At 33.0% G+C, this 22,284-nt stretch overlaps 1 protein-coding gene across 26 annotated transcripts in view; it reads right to left on the reverse strand.

Annotated features, from left to right (window-relative positions):
• Picalm (phosphatidylinositol binding clathrin assembly protein) overlaps window positions 1-22,284 on the reverse strand; it is a 186,906-nt gene that overhangs the window by 16,518 nt on the left and 148,104 nt on the right. For 4 of the 26 annotated variants that reach the window (XM_013066857.3, XM_013066854.3, XM_004868237.4 and 1 more), the window contains 10 exons: window positions 21,083-21,168; window positions 18,613-18,736; window positions 17,711-17,847; window positions 17,119-17,222; window positions 11,756-11,905; window positions 5,787-5,894; window positions 4,147-4,278; window positions 4,016-4,046; window positions 3,731-3,830; window positions 977-1,000 (listed from right to left, as the gene is read on the reverse strand). In XM_013066857.3, coding sequence (XP_012922311.1) covers window positions 977-1,000; window positions 3,731-3,830; window positions 4,016-4,046; window positions 4,147-4,278; window positions 5,787-5,894; window positions 11,756-11,905; window positions 17,119-17,222; window positions 17,711-17,847; window positions 18,613-18,736; window positions 21,083-21,168 — 996 coding nt within the window. The remainder of the gene's footprint in view (window positions 1-976; window positions 1,001-3,730; window positions 3,831-4,015; window positions 4,047-4,146; window positions 4,279-5,786; window positions 5,895-11,755; window positions 11,906-17,118; window positions 17,223-17,710; window positions 17,848-18,612; window positions 18,737-21,082; window positions 21,169-22,284) is intronic. The other 22 variants (XM_087212108.1, XM_087212103.1, XM_013066855.3 and 19 more) reach the window with 11 other exon arrangements.

Below are 22,284 nucleotides of genomic sequence, written 5' to 3' on the forward strand. Positions count from 1 at the left end.
AAAACTATAAAATGCTAGATCAATTGATGATCTGATCTCTCAAAAAAAAATGCTTCTAAGGACCTCATTCATTATTTTCAAAGAACCCCAAATATTTCAAATCAATATTGAGTACGACTATTTCTATGAGCTAAAGTTCTTACATAGAGTATGTATGTTAACATTCTAATTTACTTCAAAAATTACTCCAGAATAAGAATCAATTTTTAAGTCAGTTTGTTTTTAATGATTAAAGGAAACTATTTACAACTAAGATGTTTAAGTTCTCTTCCTCTGGGCACTTTAACTGATGATTTGTAAATATACAATCTAAAAACAGAATTAGTTTAGAGACAGCTGCTGTCTTAACAACATTCCCTGAGTTTCTCATAATGTAGATTGAAACTGAATACAGGTAAAAGATCAATAATACTGTTGGAACATTAAGAAAAAAACAAAAATTAAAATTACATGGCAATTTGAACATAGGCATGAAAAAGTTTAATGAAGCATAACTTTTAAAAAGTAACACTACAGCTATCAGTTAAAAGTTTAGTATCTGGGTGAGCATGTAGGGCTTACTTATTTCTCCCTACTTAAAATCAAAATCTACAAGAGCAGTGGACAGACTGCCAAGTACAGCAGAAGCCTGTAAGATTTCATGCAGTTGTTATTTTAAACATTACCACAATCAACATTTCTCTTCATTCATAAGTCATCAAGTGCATAAGTGGCAGCACAGATACAAACACAGACACCCAGCCATCTGGCAGCAAATGGCAGTATATTAAGCAAGAAAAAAAAAGTGGTATTTCCCATGCCACCATCAGAATCAATTCTGCAACACATCCATGAAATCAGTAGATGCTAGGAAGAATTTTTGGCACATTGGAAATTTGAATGTGAAAACAATAGCTGGAAGGTTATGAGATTCTGCTGCAGCAGTGGTTAATAGCATGCCAGTTTATTGCAAAAAGGCTAGTTTTTGGTCACTTACGTATTGTGGAAAATGCATGCCATTCTGTTTTTCCCAGGGAGAACAATTACATAATGCAATAACACTGGATTAGAACAAGTACTTACACAACAGAAAATACACAGAGAGCATTTTAGTTCACATGTACATTCACTAAGTACCTAACAGCCCTTATATTCCCAATATCTAATGAAAGAACATCTATACCAAAACACTATCAAGGTTAACAAGGGAAATTGAGTCTTTAGCCTCATCCTGCTACACAACAGTTCACTGATTACAACTGTATGAAACATAAAATCTACCAGTAGTGTCAACAGCGCAAAATTCAGAGTGTCCCATAAATGGGGTTGCATCAGTTGTCTACCAATGGGGGTAGGACCAAGCATTAATAAAAAAATTGTCGCAAGATACATTTTAATAAAATTCTAATTAGTTTAAAATTTATTATTTAAAAAAATTCAAAAACCTTGACAGTGCTTAAGGATTAATAAAAAGGTTAGAAATGTAAAGAAATGTCATAAGCAGCAATTTATCCTAAGTAGCCCCAAACATTAGCCATTAAAAAGAAACTTCATAAAATACATAGATATTAGAATCTCCAGAAGAGATGATACACACTGCCATATGACACACTACTATAAATACGGCTATCTTATTATATAAATTCTTATTTATAAGAATTATATATATAATTCTTATAAATGCAACTTATACATAAATTCTGCACAGTTCAATGCCTGTTATATTCTAGTTGTCAATCTTAAGTGCTATCTAAAAGTAATATTTCATATAGATTAATACTACTATAATAAAAAGGCAAAACACACTGCATTTTAATATAGGCCTTTGTAGTTATACCATTCCTCATACATTATTAATGTATAATTCACACCTAAGACCATAAAATCCACTAACTCAAACTGTCATCCCTTAGTGAGTGAGGTGTGTTGTAGCGAGAAAAACACTAGATTCAGAATCAGAAAGGATAGATTTCAATTTAAATCTGCTTTCCAACTGCTTTACATATGATGGGGAGGGGAACCCAGAGAGCATTAAAACTGAGATAAAGTATGTTCAAACCCTCCCAAGGAGGCACTATAGTTTAAGCCTAGGGTAGAGGATATATATGCGTTTGTTTGTATGCATGTAAAAACCTAAGCTATTTAAATTCAAGAGCTTATTATTAATGATGGTAATGACAACTATGTGTGAAATATTTCTGGCTTTAGAAGATAGCTAAATTACATTACTATTTTCCTCTTATGAAGTCTGAAGCTAATAAATCTCTTTTGGAATGTGACACAAAATTTTTACCCACATAGTATTTTTAGCTTAGTCTTTCTAATTTTTTTTGGGGGGGGGGCGGGTACTAGGGATTGAACTCGGGTCCTTGTGCTTGCGAGGCAGGCGTTGGCACCACTGAGCTAAATCCCTGGCCCAGTCTTTCTAATTTTAATACAAGAGAAAGCCAAGTTAAAACAGGACAAGGTCTTAGATAATAAGAAAATTCCCATAACAAGGACAATATATCTCTAATCCATGTTTCAAATTTTTCCACCAGAACAACTGTGTATGTCTCTGACCAAGGGAGACTTAGTACACTGGTAAAACAGTAGCTGGACACGGAAAGAGAAATAACCCCAAAGCTCTTCTGGGCCTACCACGCCTTACTGTGCCTTGTATTATTAAAATCTCTTCAGTACTAGGTACTATTTAATTAGCAAATAGCATTAGTTCTCATTATTTGTGTGTTCTGCACTTGAAAATTTGCCTACTTGCTAAAATTTATACCCCCCAAATCGGTATACACAGTGGTTTCAATGCTTTTCATGTACATATGCACAGGGGCATAAAAATTGAGTCACCAGACACAGCTCTTTCCCAGCTGAGGCAGAAAAAGCAGGATGCTTTACCTTGTTTTGGTTTTCACATGAAGATAACCAAAGGATAGAGAAGGTATGGGGCAGTCTAGGGTACTGCAAGAAATCTCTCATCTGAGGCCAGAAGGATAAGGCTAGAATTCCAATGCTAGCAGTGGCACTGGTGGCCTTAGGCCAAGTTGCTTAAGACTATGAGCCTCATTTTCTCTTGAGAAATAAGAAAAACAGAAATCTACTAGTTTTTTTGTTTTATTGGGTTTTTTTTTAGGATTTAGAATTATAATTTTTGTGAGATATGTGGTATATAACTACGTATTTCTCCTAGCAACGGTTCAGTGTTCACTAGTTCAGTGTTCCGGATGACATTAAATATTTAACAACTACTAATGATCAGAATCAACTCTATGAAATTATAGGACGATATTAACAAAAATCAAGCAAATATATTTTTCTGACTAATGATGAGATCTGAAGAAAATTAAAGATTTTATATTCTTGATAAATCAGTAATAAATTTGAGACCAGCAATATATAGTAGTGATTAGCAGCATATTCTCTGCAGCTCTCAGGCTGACTGGGTCCTAAACATGCATCTAATCACTCAAGAATTCACTGACTGTGTACATACTTAACTTTGTGGCTCTATTCCCTCATTTATAAGATGGAAAAAATAATACTTCCTATCACATAGGCTTCATAAATACATGTTAGTTTCTAAAACATATCTGGCAAATATAGCCAACCAGCTTTAAAAAAAAACCAAACAACTACATATACTGCAAAAATCTCAGCAACAATTTTTCCATTTATGCCTTTCACTTTTAAAAAAATTTCAGGTTACACATTTAATTAAGTATTCATTTGCTGATTTATAGAAACTTCTCCAACTCACCATTGTTGCAGCATTCCAAGCAGTTGTTGGTGCAACCTTTGGCTGCCAGTTAGATCCTCCAGTTAACTTCTTTTCACCTGGCTGACTCCAATTTACATCACTTTAAATGAATAAGTATAGTGAGATTATTAAATGTCTAATTATAAAGTTTCTGTACTATATATACACTTAGATTGAACAAAGCATTTATGGTGCAGACTTGACATCTCTATACATACTTGTGACATGAAAGCCAAATCAACTTCTAAATGACATATGGAGAAAGAACACAAATAAAACACTTACTTCTTTGTGGTTCCATTTCCAATGCCAAGATCTAGGAAAGGGAAAAAAAAAAAAAAGGATTTAAAAGCTAGAATCATTTTTAATAAAGCAACTTATTTTAAAAATGATTGTAGAATGCAAAGACTACTTACTGCCCACAAGATTGGCTAAAGATGAATCCAAGTCATCAGATACTAACTTGTTAGGTGGGAGTTTGGCAACAGGAAGACTCTGGTTCTGAGAGGTCACTGTTGGTTTGAGAAGTCCACCTAGTTCATCAAAGCCTTAAAGTTACAAACAGATGAAATAGGAGTGGTAAGGAACTTCACAGTGCTAAAGCTTTCTAAAGGAGGTCTTTGTCTTTGTCTTTTTGTTTGTTCACTGGAAAAGTTCTTCCAAAAATGGACATTAGTAAATGTCCTCAAATGGAAAAAAGGAGAAATTTATGACCTCAAAGTGAACTGACTGAGAAGGTTGTAATTTGACAGATATCATTTGTGATTAATCCATGATAAAATTATATTAGGGTTGAATAAAAGGGATAAAAAACTCCACAAAAGGGAAGGAAATAGAAAGTAATTCTCATCCTCACCTCTCAAATTTTCTGAACACTCAATTGTATCTAAAGCAATACAGGCAGATTATCCCTCTCTCTAACTTGGAAAAAAGCTCCTTTTATTTTGAGAAACACTATTTTAGAGACCTTTTTATATTCCTGAAAATGGAGACTGTAAGAGCTAACCTAAATTATACCTAAGAAATTATTAAACTGCTCTAACTGCATAAGTTCATCTAGTAAACTAGGATATGTCTTGAAACTGAAAATAAAACTCCTGCTTCTCCACCAAAGGATATAAGGCAAAAGCAAATCCAACCAAACCAACCCAATTAGGGACGCAAATAGCATGATTTAGAAATATTAGGAAGGATTTTTAAAAATGGAAGTCTCCAAGGATGGTGGTTTATAAAGTATGAACAATTATAATATCCGGCTTTTTCCTAGGCACGACAAATTCAAAAGGAAAATGTCAAATGTATCCAAAAAATATGTACAATTATAAACTTACATAAAAATTCTTAGTCCATACATGAAAGCTTGATTCTTACTTTATAGACAAGTATATGTTATAAAATTAAGATCTTCCTATTTTCTTTAAATGGCTAAAATTTAATTACTGAACAACATCAAAGGCCTCTTTATGGTAAAAACAGAATCAAAATGCCCAACTTTTCTAAGAATTTAGAAATTCTAGAAATCTAGAATTTTAACAATGTATTAACATAAGTACAAAGTGCAAACTTGCTCTACCGACTTATAAAGAGATCTTTTAAAACAAATAAACAAGTATACCACAAAAATCACCATTAACAATAAAAAACTCCTGTACTCATAGGTCTGATATTTAACATAAACACGTTAAGGTCCTACGGGTTATATTTACCATATCAAAAACAGCCAATTTCATATATTACGGTATAATGTACTCATTTCATTAAAGTAAAAATTATAATGACTTAAAAGTCACAACATTTTATACATAGTAACTTGCAAATTAGTATTCTAGTGAGAAATCTTTTTCTTTCCTATACTCTGGAGCACAGAAAATTTTCCCAGAGTCTAAATGACCACCAAGAAAAGTGTGATGACTAAAGCTTCCTTGAACTCATCCTCTAGTAGTTAGGCAGATGTGGGACACTTTCACTGTTTCATAAATGCTAAAAAGGTAACATTATCTTTTCTTACACAGAATCCAAATTAGATACAGTACTTAAATTTAAAAATATTTCTTACCCCCGGAATCTACAATAACATTCGTAGACTTATTTCCAAACACAGATTCAAAGTCAACATTAAGGCCAGCTGAGGGATGCGGCTGTGCAACTGGAGAAGGAGTGAATCCTGAGGAAAATACAAAGTGGAAAAAGCTCAATTTTTTTAATAATGCCGTATAAGCTCTTTAATAATGATAATAATAGAATGGCAAAAGCAACAAATCCCCTAACAAAAACCAAAGATAACTATCAAGCAAAAAACATAAAATAAAATTAAAAAATTTTTTTAAGGTAGTGAGGTTTTACATTTATCAAAAGTAAAGAAAGAAAAAGAATTAGGCTCTGCAGAGGAAGTTTGGGCCAACTAAACTTAGTAAAAGAGTTATATTCTATGGGGTAAGAGCAGACCCTTGTGCGTGAGAGCACAGTACCTGGAAAACATTTTCTACAACACCAATTTTTGATGATTATATTTTCCATAACAAAATCATCTACTGACGACAAAACTAATGAAAGAGCAACTGATGTTGAACTACTATTTGCTTTATTACAGCAATAAAATCTTTTGTTTCTCTTTCACTATAATTTTGTATGCTGATAACCTTTTAAAAATCTGAAGTCATCTAAAACTGCAGTACGCATAAGGCAACATACATATGCAATGTAAAATATCATTTGAGAATAAAATAAGTATTCTATGGTACTTAAAGGAATATCCACTTTCTTGATATTCCCAAGATAAAAGTGTCTCTACCTACCTATCTACCACCCAGCTGCTATATATCTCTCACCTTCCTTTATTCCTTCAACAGTTAGGCAAAAGCTAAACGGTTTAAACTCATCTGAGATATGGCAGGATTCTCAAAGTTGCAACCCAGTAATTCTTACATCCACTTGCATTTAAATACTTTTAGAACATTAAAGAAAAAAGACAAACCACTTTCAACTCCCAGTCACCCTCTAACTTCAATTTCCTGCTTTCAATAGAAGTATACAATCGAACATACTAATTAACCTACCTTAAATATAAAATCAACTCGTAACAGAACACTTTTTTTAACCTGTGTTACATTGACACTAGTAGTATTAAGCAAATACCAAGCTACTGTCTTTGAGACTAGCCTATGACAGAATAACAAATACAAGATTTTAATTGTGAGGTGTTATTTTTCTGAAGTGAAACTCTAATTTCTAAAACCTCAAAAGCAGTAAAATTGTCCAAAAGCACTAGAACTCTCACAGGACTTGAAAAACTTTGAGTCACAAAAAAGGAACTATTTGCTTGGTGTGGTGGCACATGCCTGTAACCCTAGCACTCTGTAAGGTTGAGGCAGGAGAATTACAAGTTGGAACACAGCCTGGGCAACTTAATAAGATACTGTCTTTAAATAAATAAAAAGGGCTGGGGACGTAGCTGAGTGTGAAGGTCCTGGGCTCAAACCCCAGTACTTCCTCCCCAAAAAGAAAAAAATTACCCTGTAGAAGGCTGTAATAAATGGTTCCTTAGTTCTCTTCCACCTCTAAATGCTATGAAGTTAGAATGTAAGAAAATGAAAACCACTAGACACCATGTGGGAGAAGTCAGACTTCTGGAGTCCTAAACACGGGTTCACTCTTTTCTTTGTAGAAAAAGACCTTTAGTCAGAAGGTCTCACTTTAAATTTTCAATGTACACTACCAGGATATAAGCAAGTACAAGGACGATATGCTGTACTAGAGAAACTGATGTTTTGATTTTTGAGACAGTCTCACCATGTAGCCCAGGCTGTCCTGGAACTCATGGTGATCCTCCTGCCTCAGCCTCCCGAGTGCAGGGATTATAGGCGTACCCCACCACATCCAGCAGCTAGAGACTGGTCTTAAAGAAAACTGTTAAAAGTAGACAAAAGTAGGACGTGTTGGAGAGAAAAATCAGAAAACAGTAATTTAGTAACAAGAAATAATACATCAAGGATACTACTTTAAAAGTAGCATTTTAGATCATATAATGAATATTCTATAGGGCACAAATTTATTAAAAACGTACAATTTTGATTTGTTACAACTCTTAAACTCTTAACTCAAAGATCCTGGTCCTACGCCAAGAACAGAAACACTATCAAAATAATAAATAATTTAATATATAAATCCAGCCATTCATCAAAAGGATCTCAGAATTTGAGACATCAATTTAATAACATTTTAGGGTGTGCAAGTTTTAACTCTACCATGGTCTGCTGGTTTTTCTCGTAACTTCTTAAAGACAAAAATCTAATCATGCTTACTTACATGCCCATGCTACCATCATCGTGTAAGAAGTATGCATACTGTTCTTTAAGGCATTCTAGACTAATAAAGTAGACTAATGTATCAAATTCCTACTTTCTCCTGCTATATTGTCTCAGCTTTCTAAAATTTTTGTTGCTGTTTATGAGACAAGCCTCCCTATGCTGTTCACGGTGGCCCTGAACTCACAGTCATCCTCCTGCCTCAGCCTCCATGGTGCTGGGACTACAGGCATGTGCCACCATGCCCAGTTAGCTTTCTAGAATTTCACTGATGTAACACACACATTATTTATTTTTTACAGTAATACAGAAAAAACTTTGTTACTTTCTATAAAGAGAGGAGTCATCTCAAGTTCCTAAGGCTATCAACCTGTAAAATTACAGTATTATTACTTGAAAGTATGAAAGGTTAGAAAGGATATAAAATAATTCTGAGGATGTATCTGATTTTTAAAAATCTCTATGTAAGAGGCATGTCTAACCTGTGGCCCACTGTTTTTTTAATATTATAATATAAAATTTTTTAAAAATGAACTTTTGCTGGGCCAGGGATTTAGCTCAGTGGTGCTGCTGCCTGCCTTGCAAGCACAAGGTCTCGAGTTTGATCCCTGGTACCAAAAGACAAAAAACAAACAAAAGACAAACAAAAAAAAGAACTTTTGCTACTTAAATACATTAACTATATTATACACTTTATATACTTCACTTATAAACATGAGGGCAAAGAAATGGTGGACCACAGGTTGAACATGCCTGTAAGGATATTTTCAGTAAGCTGCAACAGTAGATTATTTTTTAAACAGACAAGGGAAGTTAAGAGACTACAAAATTTACCCAAAGTCAAAGATTTAGTAAGTTGCAAAATTAAGACTTGGAACTTCCATTTGATTCTAGAAATTATTTGAAGTTTTCAGTCTATCCTAGGTATACATCTTACATAAACTTACAATCTAATCTTATATAAACTACCATTCTAAGAATGAAAATAAGTTGTTATAACGGTAATTCTTATTGAAAATGATTCAAAAGAATTTAAGTTTTTCTCTGCTAATGTTGTACAAAAAGGTAAATTACCCTTGACAATTAAAAAAACTGAAGACAATGCAAAAATAACACTCAAGATCATGTCTGATTAAATAATTTAGGGAAGAAGTACATTTGAAGTATGAAACAGTCCAAGTACCCAAGACAGTTTTAAGTAGCAGTTGTATAATATTACGTGCCAAGCATAGGGATAGATATGTAACAGCCATGCATATGAACTTCATGACAGTCCTGCAAGACACTATTATACCAATATCCATAGATGTATAAAGGCTAAATAGTAGCTTAAAGTCCACAGTTAATGAAGTAGAACTGGAATTCAAACTCACATTTGCTGGACTACAAGAGTATTTTTCTGTCAAAAGCCATCATAAATTCCATTTTCAAACACATTTAGCTATGTTCAATTCTTACTACTAGCCAGGAACCTCAATTCTTTAGTTGTGCAATATTTACTTTTAATGCCAACTTAACTAAGCAAATCAACTCCATGTATATATACACACACTCATACACATCAGCTGAACTTTTAAGTTTTATTACTACTGCATTAGCCAAGAATGTATTTGGAAAGACACAGATAAATGAAGAGCTCTTAATTCCATAAATTTTAATACTAAAAGGTTATATACTCTTCTGAAAATTTGTAATACTTGAATATGGAGTAAAGTAAAATGACAGGCATCTAATCAGAAGCACAATGTGTTTAATTAAAGAAACAAAAAGAAATGGTTGTTCAAAGCAAATAAGCATGTTTTTTTCTTGAAATGAAAAAAATATCCACTTTAAGAAAAAAGAAAAGAAATTGCTCCTGAATAAATTTTAGAAATGTCATTATCTACCACTAAATATGCTAGGTACAACAAAAAGTTCATGGTATATAAGGGAAATATTAAGATGAACTTGAGTGCCAAAAAATTTCTGACAAGCCATAAATGGCATGAAGGGAGGGAGGGAGAAAAAAGAGAAGGGAAGAAAGAAAAGAAAAAGGAGAAGGTAAATAGTTTAAAGGTGGGAAGGAATAATAAAAAGTAAAACAAAAAACAGGAGATTTCAAAAACAGCATTTATCAACTTATTAAAAACAAAATAAGGCTTTAATAAGAATATTCTATCTAAAGGAAAGAGAGGTAATTACTATTTCTATCAAATTAAAACAAATAATAAACTCAACACTATATCATTAAAAAAAGAAATATGGTGCAGCTGGCTTTTTAAGCCAACAATGTTTTTTTCTTTTTTTTTGGTACAGGGATCAAACTCAGGACCTTGCACTTGGAAGGCAGGCACGGCGCCACTGAGCTAAATCCCCAGCCCCAACACTAACTTGTCTACCTTTTACACATAAGGAAGCAGGCCTAGACCAGTTCACAGAAACTCATATATGTGGCATATTAGGACTATAAGCCATTCTTCTTGATTTTCAATTAATTAACGGTTAAAGTTTCAATGAGGCCAAGCTACCATTACATTGAGCATATTATCAAATAAATGTGTTCTTCTGGAAGGTGAGGGGAGGGGCGCAGAGGGGCGGGGGGCGGTGGCAGTATCTAGATACAAAGCTATTCCTTGACATTTTTTTCTGGTTGTTTACAGTCCTATAGAACAGGGTTTGACAATTTTGTGTTGTTATAACAACAAGAAATTACTGCAATCAATTATTATATTTTGGGTATATAGTTTGAGCTATTAGACTAGTTATATATATCTAGAATATCTGACTTGAAACATTCTCTAGTCCTCCCTATTAACTTGCTTTCCAGTTACCTCTGTTCCTTCCTTCTACTATCCCTCCCTTCCTTCTTTTCTCTCATATATATAACAGAATATTTAGAATGTGCTCATGTGGTTTCTTTAGGATACAGAGAAGACTTTCTGCATGCTGCTTTAATCAAATATTTAAATCCATATCACCTTAAGCTGTTTGAACTGAATAAAAGTTTCACCATTTTTAAGGGGACAATTAGCATATTTTAAACACAGGATTCAAAAGTGTTCTTTCAGCTTTAGCATTATATAGTAAGAAACTAAAACTCTTTCTGACATAATTCAGGTATGAAACTTTGCCTTCTCATTTGTTTTTACATTGCAGTGACAGGTTATTCAAGCCAAATTGCTTCCCCACTTTACAAATTAAAATGGAATATAGTACATACTTTTAATTTCACTTACCTCCAGGCAAACAACAAAGAGAAACTCTCAAGAATGAGATGAGCGGTGGATTTTTAGACAATACAAAATTATAATACACAACAGCTTAAAAAGGCAAAAATAAGATTAAGATCAGTACTAAGAAAAACCAGCATCTCTCAGGAGAAGAGAGGGGAAAACATAAGTACATGTCACTTTTTAATCAATTCTCTGAATTGAAAAACAGGATGCTACCTATGATACTAGCCAGCCAAAATACTGCATAGAGAACAAAACACTAAAGAAAAAAATTCAACATCAAAGGAAATTTTCTTTCCTAGAAACCTGCATTAAAATTAGGCACAGTAGTGTCAGTTTTAGAACCTCATTACATTGTTATTGCAGTACTGCTAATTCATTTATTTTAAAATTTGATGTTAAAGTCTAAGGTAATTACTACAGTGCTTTAAAAGTAATTAATGGATATGTAAGAAATACTCAGGCAGTATAAACATTAATTGGAAAAAAAAGGTTAAATGGTACTTTACCAACAAACATTTCATGAGTAGGTGTCCTAGTAGTAAAAGTGGATACATCTGAAGAAATGGGAAGGTGAACATCACCACTATTTTTTGTGAGGAAAGGATTTAAGCTTGGAATGGCATCATCAACAGCATCTATAGTAGCAGAGAAAGGATCTGTGCAGTCCAAGCGTATTATAGCAAAAATGAAGAAAGGAAGTAAACAAATTAGTAATGTAATTAGTCAAAAGATGCAAAGTGAAAAGTAGTAGCTATATTATTAATTTTTAATTCAAATAGCTCTAATCACCAAGATGGAACTCTTGCACTTAACATATTTTAAAAGGAATCCTTAGAAAAAAACCATTTACACTAACATGGTAGCATATTAAGGATAGATTTGCTCTCCAACATTAGAAAGCCAATAGTCAGTTTTAAAAGAGAATTATAAAGATGCTTCTATACAAGACCCACTCACCTTACATACATTTTCACTGCCCTAAGTAGGAGTATAATGGCTTTGGTAGCATAATGGTGTTTACTTAAATAACTGATATATGTGATATGAGTAAAGTTACAAAAAGAAGGGGTTAATTTAAAATTAGAAGAAGCTGTGCACATATCTCCTCTATAGGTTCAAAGGTAGGAAATTTAAAATAAAAATGAAGAAAAGACTTTAGAATGGGGAAAGGGATTTCTGACAATTAAGAACAGAGGCAAAAGATGGCCCATTCAGTAGATTGAGAACAGCTTTGAAGCTAAATGCTTTAGTCTTTAAGTGACTTTCTAAAATAAAAAAAGTATTCCCTACCATATTAGCATATACTATTCAAATCTCACATCTAAAGTTGTTCTAGAATCAGATATTTCTGCATTTCTCATTCAAGATAACCATTCAAATGACTGAAAGCCATTTATCCTACCTTATTAAATTTTAAGGAGTTAACTAAATGGGGAGAGGAAAAAATAAAGATAAGCAAAAATAATACAGTACTGTATTTTTTTCTGGGTGACACAATTAAAAAACAAGATTGGGCTGGGGATTTAGCTCAGTGGTTTTGCCGCCTGCTGCACAGGCACAAGGACTGGAGTTCGATCCCCGGTACCAAAAAAAAAAACAAACAAAAAAACAAGATGACAGTTCTGTACTTTAAACCAACAGCCTCTTCTTGCCTATTCTTGTCCAGTTGTTGACCTTCACTAAAGGTTACTGTAGTGTCTTCAGTACCAGACATTGTATTTTGCTTTTAACACTATATAAGTAAATAGTAAGACAGAAGCAAGACCTAAGGACAAACTCATTTATCATGATATAGGCAAATTGTCCTTAAAGTCAATAAATTCAAGTCAAGTTTTCCACAACCCGAAACACAACTGCTTGAAAAAGGAAAATACTGAGATCATGGGTTAAACGTAACTTTTTAAAAATTATAAATGCTATGCTTCTAACACCTGCTTCCGTAAAAAAGTAACTGTACTAGTTTAGAGTTGACCAGCTAGGTTAAAAGTATGTTTTTAAAATATCTGGTAATGGAATGGAGTTTAAAGTACATTATACTCTTTTGAACACACAGTACAAAACATTTCTCTAGTCTTTCATGCCTCCCCCAAAAGCCATGAAATAAGTCATTAAAATAAAAAAGATCCACATTTCTACCATAAATCCATTAATCCATAAGAAAAGACATGTTCAGGAATGGTTACTAATTATCTGCTATTCTACTGATTGACACCCTTTCATGTAAGCACCTAATTTCAATCACTTTCTATTTGATGAACTATACTAGACAAGAATATGGAGAACATGTACAAAGGTATATATATTTAGGTCAATCAGATAATAAAGAAAATCACCCTCTAATCTATGTGACCTAATCTACTGGTAGTCTGGGTTATGTTAGTCTCTTAGTGGACATTGTACATAACAATAAACACAAATTTATTAGTATATGATAATAACATTCTAACTATTCCAATTTAAACTTTGTCTACTAGACTAGCAACTCTTTTCTTAAACTTTTAAAAATAATTTTGCTCATTATTTTTATAATTATCTACATGATAGTTAAGTTTTACACTACTCTAAAGACAGGAAAATCTGGGGATTTAGCTCAGTGGTGCTGCCGCCTGCCTTGTAAGCGCAAGGTCCTGAGTTCGATCGCCAGTACCAAAAAAAAAAAAAAAAAAAGACAGGAAAATAATTCAAAAAAGTTAAAACAAGGATTGAAATAGCACCATAGTCATATTACAGTCTTGAGGTTCTCAACAATTGAAATCTACATGTACATGCAGAAAAATAAATTTTTTTCATGAAGTGTTGTTTGCTTCATGGCAGCTACGAATAAAGTAAATTTAACTTCAGAATGATAATTCTTACAACTAAATTCTGAAGTCTTCTTTCAAATATTCAACAATATAGTGAGCTGATCATACTGTATATTTTTAGATCTCCTATAAAACAAAGTTTTCAGGGTGATAAAAATCTAAGTATTTTCACATATTAGCACTCATCACCAAATGTTTGTTTAGACTCCAGATCATTTCTTTAAAAGTCAAGGGCTCCTTGATAACACAAAGAGGGGAATAGGGAAACTTGTGTGGCTTGAGGCCTCTCTCTTGCTCCTTTTCATTTTCAGGTAGAATATTTAACATCATTTCTTACAAACACACAAAACCTTTCTTTCTCTTAACTCTACTATATCACTAACCCACCTAAGACAAAAAATACACTTTAACTCTGTGGTCCTTATGTAAGAATTAAATGATATGCTGGGTCTGTTATCAGCATATATTTTTAGCTAATAAAAGCAAAAGATGCATAAAACTACATTTGGGGATTACTAAAAATCATACCTTTATTTTGTCATATGTTAATATGCCACAAAAGCAACATGATATATAAAAATGGCACATATTTAAAGTGTTGGGATAAATGATTAATTTTTTACTCTTATAATGAAAACATTTTATAAGTAAGATTCTTTTAGTCTGAAAGTTCTTGGCTTAAAATACTCTCCAGTTATCTGTTCGTGCAAAAATCAAAATGCAAATTATCACCAACTTGGAAGCCAAATATCTTTATATGAAAGTCATGACAGGATTTCTTTCTACTTAAATTGAAGGGGTCATTGTTAAGATTACATTCCTTCCTTTATATATAACAAAGTTTTTGAAAACACAACAGTACAATTTATTCTGTCTCTGTTCCTAGTGCACTTAACTTGTTCTTTTAATGGTCTCTCTACTCATGTATAGCAAGCTAAATGGTAAACTATGGTAGAAAATTTTATGAAAATAGCACAGAAAGCAAAATCTAAAACAGAAAAACATGATTAAATATATTCCAATATATTGTATTTATTTATTTATTTTTTTGGTACCGGGGATCGAACTCGGGACCTTGCTACCACTGAGCTAAATCCGCAGGCCTCCAATATATTGTATTTATGTACAGACTGTTATTAAATCATTTCTTCTCACAGGACATAGAACAATTCTTATAAATTGTAATTACTTAAAATTTTTCTCCCACAGTAACAGTCTGTCAGATGTTCACACCACTGCAAGCAGAAACTTTTTAACTTGTCATGTTAGAACTAACTGTACCTATTAGGTCCAGACATAATAACTGCACAGCACATATTATGTCTAGATTCATTAAGCCTTTTGTAAAGAAATTTTTCATCATTAACTTATCCAAAAAAAAAAAATGAAAGAAGTTAAAACTGCCTAAATGGTCCATTAATTTTACCAATCTTTTCTAAAGCAATTAACAATATATGAAGTTGGTAGATAGTCTAAAATCAGGACTTACTAGTATATTTTAAAAAAACCCTTTCTCAGAAAGTTTATTTTGCTGCCTATAGTTTATTATGAAATAATTATAAAATACTAAATTTCAATTATCTTATTTTTAAAAATTATTCCTAGACCTTAAGATTTTGCAAAATTAAACTACCTCTCATAGTCAATTAGTTTTAAAAATCAAGTTAAAGCTCACAAAACTAGTCTAAAAATATAGCATTTTAGTGTTTCATTATTTTTGTCTGCTGCATTACCTTAAAACAGAAATAATCCGTCTAGAAGATAAATGGCCACTTCTTCAACAAAACACTTATCTTATGAACTTATTTACAAAGTTCCTGTTATGTATTAAGAAGTGCTCAAATGAGGAAAAAATAAGAACCAAGATGCATCATGTAAAGGTACAAGTTCCCAATGAGAAATGTAATTGTGTTGTATACCTAAAATGTACCAATAAAAGAATTAAAAAAAAAAAAAAGTGCTCAAAGAATAGAGCAATAAGCAACATGAAAAAAATCCCTGTCTTCACAAAGTTTATACTGTAATACAAAGCATCTAAAAAAGTTATAAAAAAAAACCCCAAAATCTTAAAATACAAATTATAAAAATGAATAGATGCTGGATGGTGGTGGTGCATGCCTATAATTCCCACACTTGGGAGGCTCAGGCAGGAGGATCGCCAGGAGTTTGAGGCCAGCCTAGACTACATAGTGAGATAAATAAATGTCTCTAAATAAATAAACAAAAATAACCTGTACTGTTAAAACTTACTACAATAATTAATCTCTGCTATGAGATGAGCTCCTATGAATCGTAAGGTATCTTGTCATTCTCTAGTATCCTCTCAGAGTATCTCCTTTACACTTCCAGGAATTTTTGGTGACTTTATAAAATAATACTATACATACTAACAGAAACACCAAAATCAAGCAAAGGAGATGATCTGAAAATTAGATGTCTAAACAAAACCACGTAAAAACTGAGAATGACTTAGTATTTTTGTCCAAAGATGGTAAGCTATGGTCACAATCATGACATGATCACTGTATAATCAAAGAGTTACTTGTGGGGAGCTAATATTCCTGTTAGTACTAGGAGAAAATTCTTTGAATACCAAAAATCTTACAAGTTTGAATTAAATCAACATTTAAAAAACAAATAGCACTAGGTATGTGATGAAATTATATCATCACAACATACTTCACTGCCTGATAATAGAATCTGAGTCTTATTAAAAACTTATCAACTATTCCTCAGAAGTAAGGAGTTATGACTTTCCCCCTATATTAAAGCAGAACAACCACTATAGATTTTCTGATTATGAAATCAAAATTCATATTAAAAAAATGATTTCACACTTAAGTAGGTGGTTCTTTCTCTTCACCTTCATTAAACCTTATTTTATAATTTAAACAATTCAAAAACTGTATTTAAAATATCTTCAAGAGATAAAATCAGTTCATTACCACTTTAATATTTTTAAGTTCTCATGTCTCAAATGTAACCATCAGCTATACTAATAAGCAAAACACCTCATACATGGAGATATCTATATAATGTTTAAAACAGAATTCATTAATACTTACCTCCCCATGTACTTGCTACCTGAGAAGCAGTTGACATAGGATGTACAGATGGATGAAAAGTTGGCTGCTGTAAATCAAGCAGGTCATTTGGCAGCTTTGATGAGCTAAGAAAGTATTTGGGGAAGATGTTTCACTTTCTAGATAAACCCTGCCGCCCACCCCCCCAACAAGCCCCAATTATGTATATCTCAAAAGAGGAAGTTTCAGCAAGGTAACAGTTGTATGCCCCTCATTTAACTATGTGTATATTTCTAAAGAGATTTGGGAAAATATTTCAACATCATACTTTAAATTCATATAGGATTCAAGTAACAAACAGCTTTCTTGGAAAGACTCAATGACAGAAAAACATTGATTTCCTAAACTATATTCCAATTACTATAAATTAGTAATTTAGGAATCTTCCACTTAAATATGCAAAACATACGCTTTTATCACTTTAGATTCTATACCAATTATACCTTGTATCACTATCTCTTTTATGTGAGTTTATGGGTACAAAATCATAAAGTAAACTGAAAACATCTTCAATTTTCTACTACAAGTCTTTGCATATAAAATATCCAAAAGCAATCTTAATCACTCTGCATACCTGTTAGAAGAACTAGGGGTAGAAAATATGTCAATGGCTGGTGCAGTCATTATCCCCCCAGCTGAGCTGGACACAGGAGAGGCTGCAGTTGTTAAAGAGGTATGAGGTTTCTTTGCAAGTTCCTTTAGGCGTTGTTCCTATTGAGAAAGGGAAAGTACCACAAGAAATCCAGAGATCAGATCTGTTTATATAGCCTCTGGAAAAAAGCATTGTGTGCATTCCTTGACTCTTTTTGCCAATCATTGTATGAGATGTGATCAAAAAATACAGTGAATGCTTCAATTAAAATATTACAGCAAGACACATCACCATTAATACCCTCACAATACTCCCCTTCGATTGAAATACACTCATAATGTTCTTCAAAGTCCTCTCTTGTGAGCGTCTATAGTTAGGCAGTAACAGCTGCCTCTATTCAAAACGTTTACCATTCATGATCATTTTGACTTTAGGGTAAGAGCCAGAAGTTGCTTGGTGCCAGATTTGGTTAATAAGGTAAAAGAGAACACACATAATGTTTTTACCAGACTGTCTTTCCATATGGAACTTAGCAGCAGTATTCACCACATTTCCAATCACACTTCAGAAAGACAGATGCAAAAAAGACTTCTGGAAATGGTTCAGAAAGTGGCAAAAACAATGGGATAATTGTGTTCAAAGTGAAGGGGAGTATTTTGAGGGATATTAATGGTAGTGCATCTTTTACTGTAATATATTTTTAAAAATTTAAACATTCACTGAATATTTTGATCACATTTCATATGTTGGGATAAAAAGATTAAGACTGAGCTTTAGACCATACAGTAGCTACACATTAAAAATTGTTAAGTCTATGTAAAGCTCCATTTACTTAATGAACACCTGTGCTTGTTTTTCCAAATAAAGAGAACACATATACTTACCTTTAAAGCTTTTAAACGAGCTTGTTCTTCCTCTAATGCTGCCTGCTTTTCCCTTTCATCCACTTTGGTCAGAGACAGGCCAGTGCTTGCCAGGGAAGAGACTGCATTGGAAAGCGTTGTAGCCCTAGGGTAATTGAAAAAAGGTAATTTGACATTTTGCCAGACACTTCACATTATATCCAGGTCTTTAAATAATATGGCAATCCTGTCAGATAGGCCATAGTTGCCAATTTAAGTCATGATTCAGGGGCTGGGGATTTAGCTCAGTGGTGCCGCTGCCTGCCTCGCAAGTGCAAGGTCCCAAGTTCTATCACCGGTACCAAAAAAAAGTCATAATTCAGGACCAGTACTTCAGATGAATATTCCAACCAGTGACCCACAAGAGTATGTATACCAACTGTAACATCGTTGATTTACACACACATCACTGCTTTTACAGTAAGTATTAATGAGACTTTGGGCAGGGTTCACAAGACTGAAGCACATTCCTTCTTCCAAGCCCTAAGAGAGGGAACCAATACAATTAGGAGGCACATTGTTTTTTCCAAGCCCTAAGAGAGGGAACCAATACAATTAGGAGGCACACTGCTTCTTCCAAGCCCTAAGAGAGGGAACCAATACAATTAGGAAGGAACCCTCAAATTCTCAGAAAAGTCCTGATGAAAACAAGTACTGAGGTTCTCACAGGGAAATACCATCTACTATTTTACAGCCAGGATTGGCTATGCTATTAAAATAATAGCAAAGCATGAACACCTATAATAAGCAATGTATACCTAGGTATGCTTCCCCATAATAATGGGGAAAAATGTCACTGCCAAAGGACTTCAAGTTCCTTGAAAAGCAGATGAGTTTCAATCTAGTCACTGGTATATCCGGCACCTCCTTTCTAGGTGCTGTCCTTCACCTAAATTAGTATCCTTTTCAAATGTATTACACATGTACAATGCATCATCTCTCACTAGCAAATTCATAGTAAGCCACATCCTTTCCCTATGATCAAGGATTTATCCATACCATAAACCCCAACATTTAATTCTATGCACAACCAGAACTACTATGTTTAATTCTTTACCACAAACTTAATGTCATTAATTTCTACTTAAGTATGTAAAATAACAAAAACTATTTGACTTTTATGTAAATATTGTAAATGAGGTCAATAAAAAGATATAATTCAGAAGACATAGAAAAAAATAATACAGTTGTGTCATAAAATCAAGAAGCTCAACAGATTGTATGATAAACAACAAAGGCAAATTGGTGTATCTGAATTATAGGGCTGTATTTTTTATTATTTTCTCAAACAGCTGTGGCTTAACATTTTGGCTAATACAGTACTTCTAAAACTATCAGCAAACTCAAAGTGCACATCTGAAGTTAAAGTATTAAAATTCATCAATGACTTTTCCTTTGGAATTATTTAAATTTTATTACTAAAAAAAGTCCCCAAACAAAAAAATTTTTTAAAGATTCTTACTACACCTTATAGAAATTATTTTGTCATAATATTAAAAGGAAATCTTTTGTTTTGTTTTTTTGTTGTTGTTTTTTGAGACATGGTCTCGCTATGTAGCCCACGGTAGCCTTGAACTCATGATGATCTTCCTGCCTCAGCCTCCTAAGTGCTGAAGAGATTACGGGCATGCACCACCACAGCTGGCTAGGAAATCTGCACCTAAAAACTATTAATTACTCAAGTAATTACTCAACACAGAAACCATGTTAAAAGATTGAGATGTGAGGATTTGTGTTATTTCTTATTTGCTAGGTTAACTGGGGAATTAGCTCAAAACAAACTGATCTGGTGAAAGATGGATAACAAGATGCAGGGAGACAGATATTTTGCAAATGGAAAAGGGATCTAGAGGTAGGTGAGAAGGGAGAGGGAAAGTAAAAAGGATTAAGATGTTATGTACATGTACCAACTTCTAAAAATGAATGTAATCATTATGTACTGCAAATATCTACTAAAAATTTTATTTATTAAAAAATAAAATATGACATGTCAACAATCAATCCCAAAAACCAGCCTAAGAGAAAATGATGAAATTTGATGTCAGACATCCCAGGTTTGAGCTTCAACATTATTACTACATGCTTTACAAAGTTATAAAGGGATTGAATATATATTAATACAAAAGTATCTAATTATAAAGCACCATACAAACCAATCTATTACTATCTTTATGAGAAATTTTGACCTTATGAACACAATTCTAAACCAAGGCATCATTGTCATCATCTTACTAACTGTTGATATTTATTAAGAATCAGAAACTATTCTACAAACTTACATGTATTAACCCATTAATCCTGTTACCAGTTCTATGAGACTAGTACAATAAATCCATCTAATAGTTAATTAAGTCAAGACACAGAGAAATTAAGAAACTTGGAACTTGAGCTGGATTCATCCATTCCCTCAGAAAAATCACTTCCATTCTTTTCCCTACAAAACATAATGTACCTGCTTGCTGCTGTAGAATCTTTGATTTTCTTTCCTTCCAAGGAAGCTAAATGTTGTTCCAAAGCATCAAGAAGACTGCTGGGTGCCTGAAATTATAAACATCCAGAATTTCATTAACAATCAGGCTGTTGGTTAAAATAAAATAAGAACTGTCTTAACAAAAGAGCAACAAAATAGGCATGTTCTTCATGCACTAACACTGGACTTTTAGGTACCTAACGATAATGACAATTTTATTTTTATTATATGAACATCACGTAGCTGGAGGTATTAATAAACATCAAAACTATAGAAATTGAAGACTATGTAAACACAAAACATTAAGAGGACCCTGCAAGTACTTAAATTTTTAATATGTATTTCAATTTTAAGTAAAAATATATGCTTAAAGCTAGATATACTAATGAGCATGCAACAGATGCTTAATAGGTACTTGTTGAGTAATTACCCCAGCACTTTGTTTCATTTATTTATTTATCTTTGAGACAAGGTCTCACTGTGTAGTCTGGGCTGACCTTGAACTCACTATGTAACCCAGGCTGGCCTTGAAATTTTGGCCATCTTCCTGCCTTGGCCTCCTAAATCCTGGGATTACAGGTGCGCATCACCACACCCAGCTCCAAGCACTTTAAAATTGTTACTGATAAATGATACTGAAGACTATAATCAAGGAAATGTAAATTAAAATTTCAATGAAATACACTTTTTTTACCCAGAGGTATGGATAAAATTAAATAGATTAGCAACATCAAGTATCAGTAAGGGTATGAAACAGCTAACTCACACATCACTGCAGAGAGTGTATGCCTTTTGGAAAAGGATCAAATTGTTTTTTATAAAGTTAAATACATATGTGCTTCAATGATCCAATTTCACTATTTATCCAAAAGATAAAAAACTTACCTCCACAAGACTTGCTTTAGAATGCTTACAGTACTTACAACAGCCAAGTATTACAAATAATCCAAAACTGTACTGTTTACATTTAGAAAACTGAACTGTTTATAATAGAATACTATACTGCACTAAAGAATGAATGGTATATTCAACAACATGAACAGATCTCAAAACACAATCATGAGCAAAAGAAGCCAGATATAAGAGAAGGTACTTGCATGTGTGCATGTGTGTGCATGTGTCTGTGTACTTGGAGGGTCTACAGTTCCTGGCTTATATTTCCCTTGAACTTATAATTTCCCAAG

The sequence above is a fragment of the Heterocephalus glaber genome, unplaced genomic scaffold (genome assembly GCF_053883595.1).
Source record: "Heterocephalus glaber isolate CG9 unplaced genomic scaffold, H.glaber_assembly_v1.0 deba00001429, whole genome shotgun sequence".
Lineage (NCBI taxonomy): Eukaryota > Metazoa > Chordata > Mammalia > Rodentia > Bathyergidae > Heterocephalus > Heterocephalus glaber.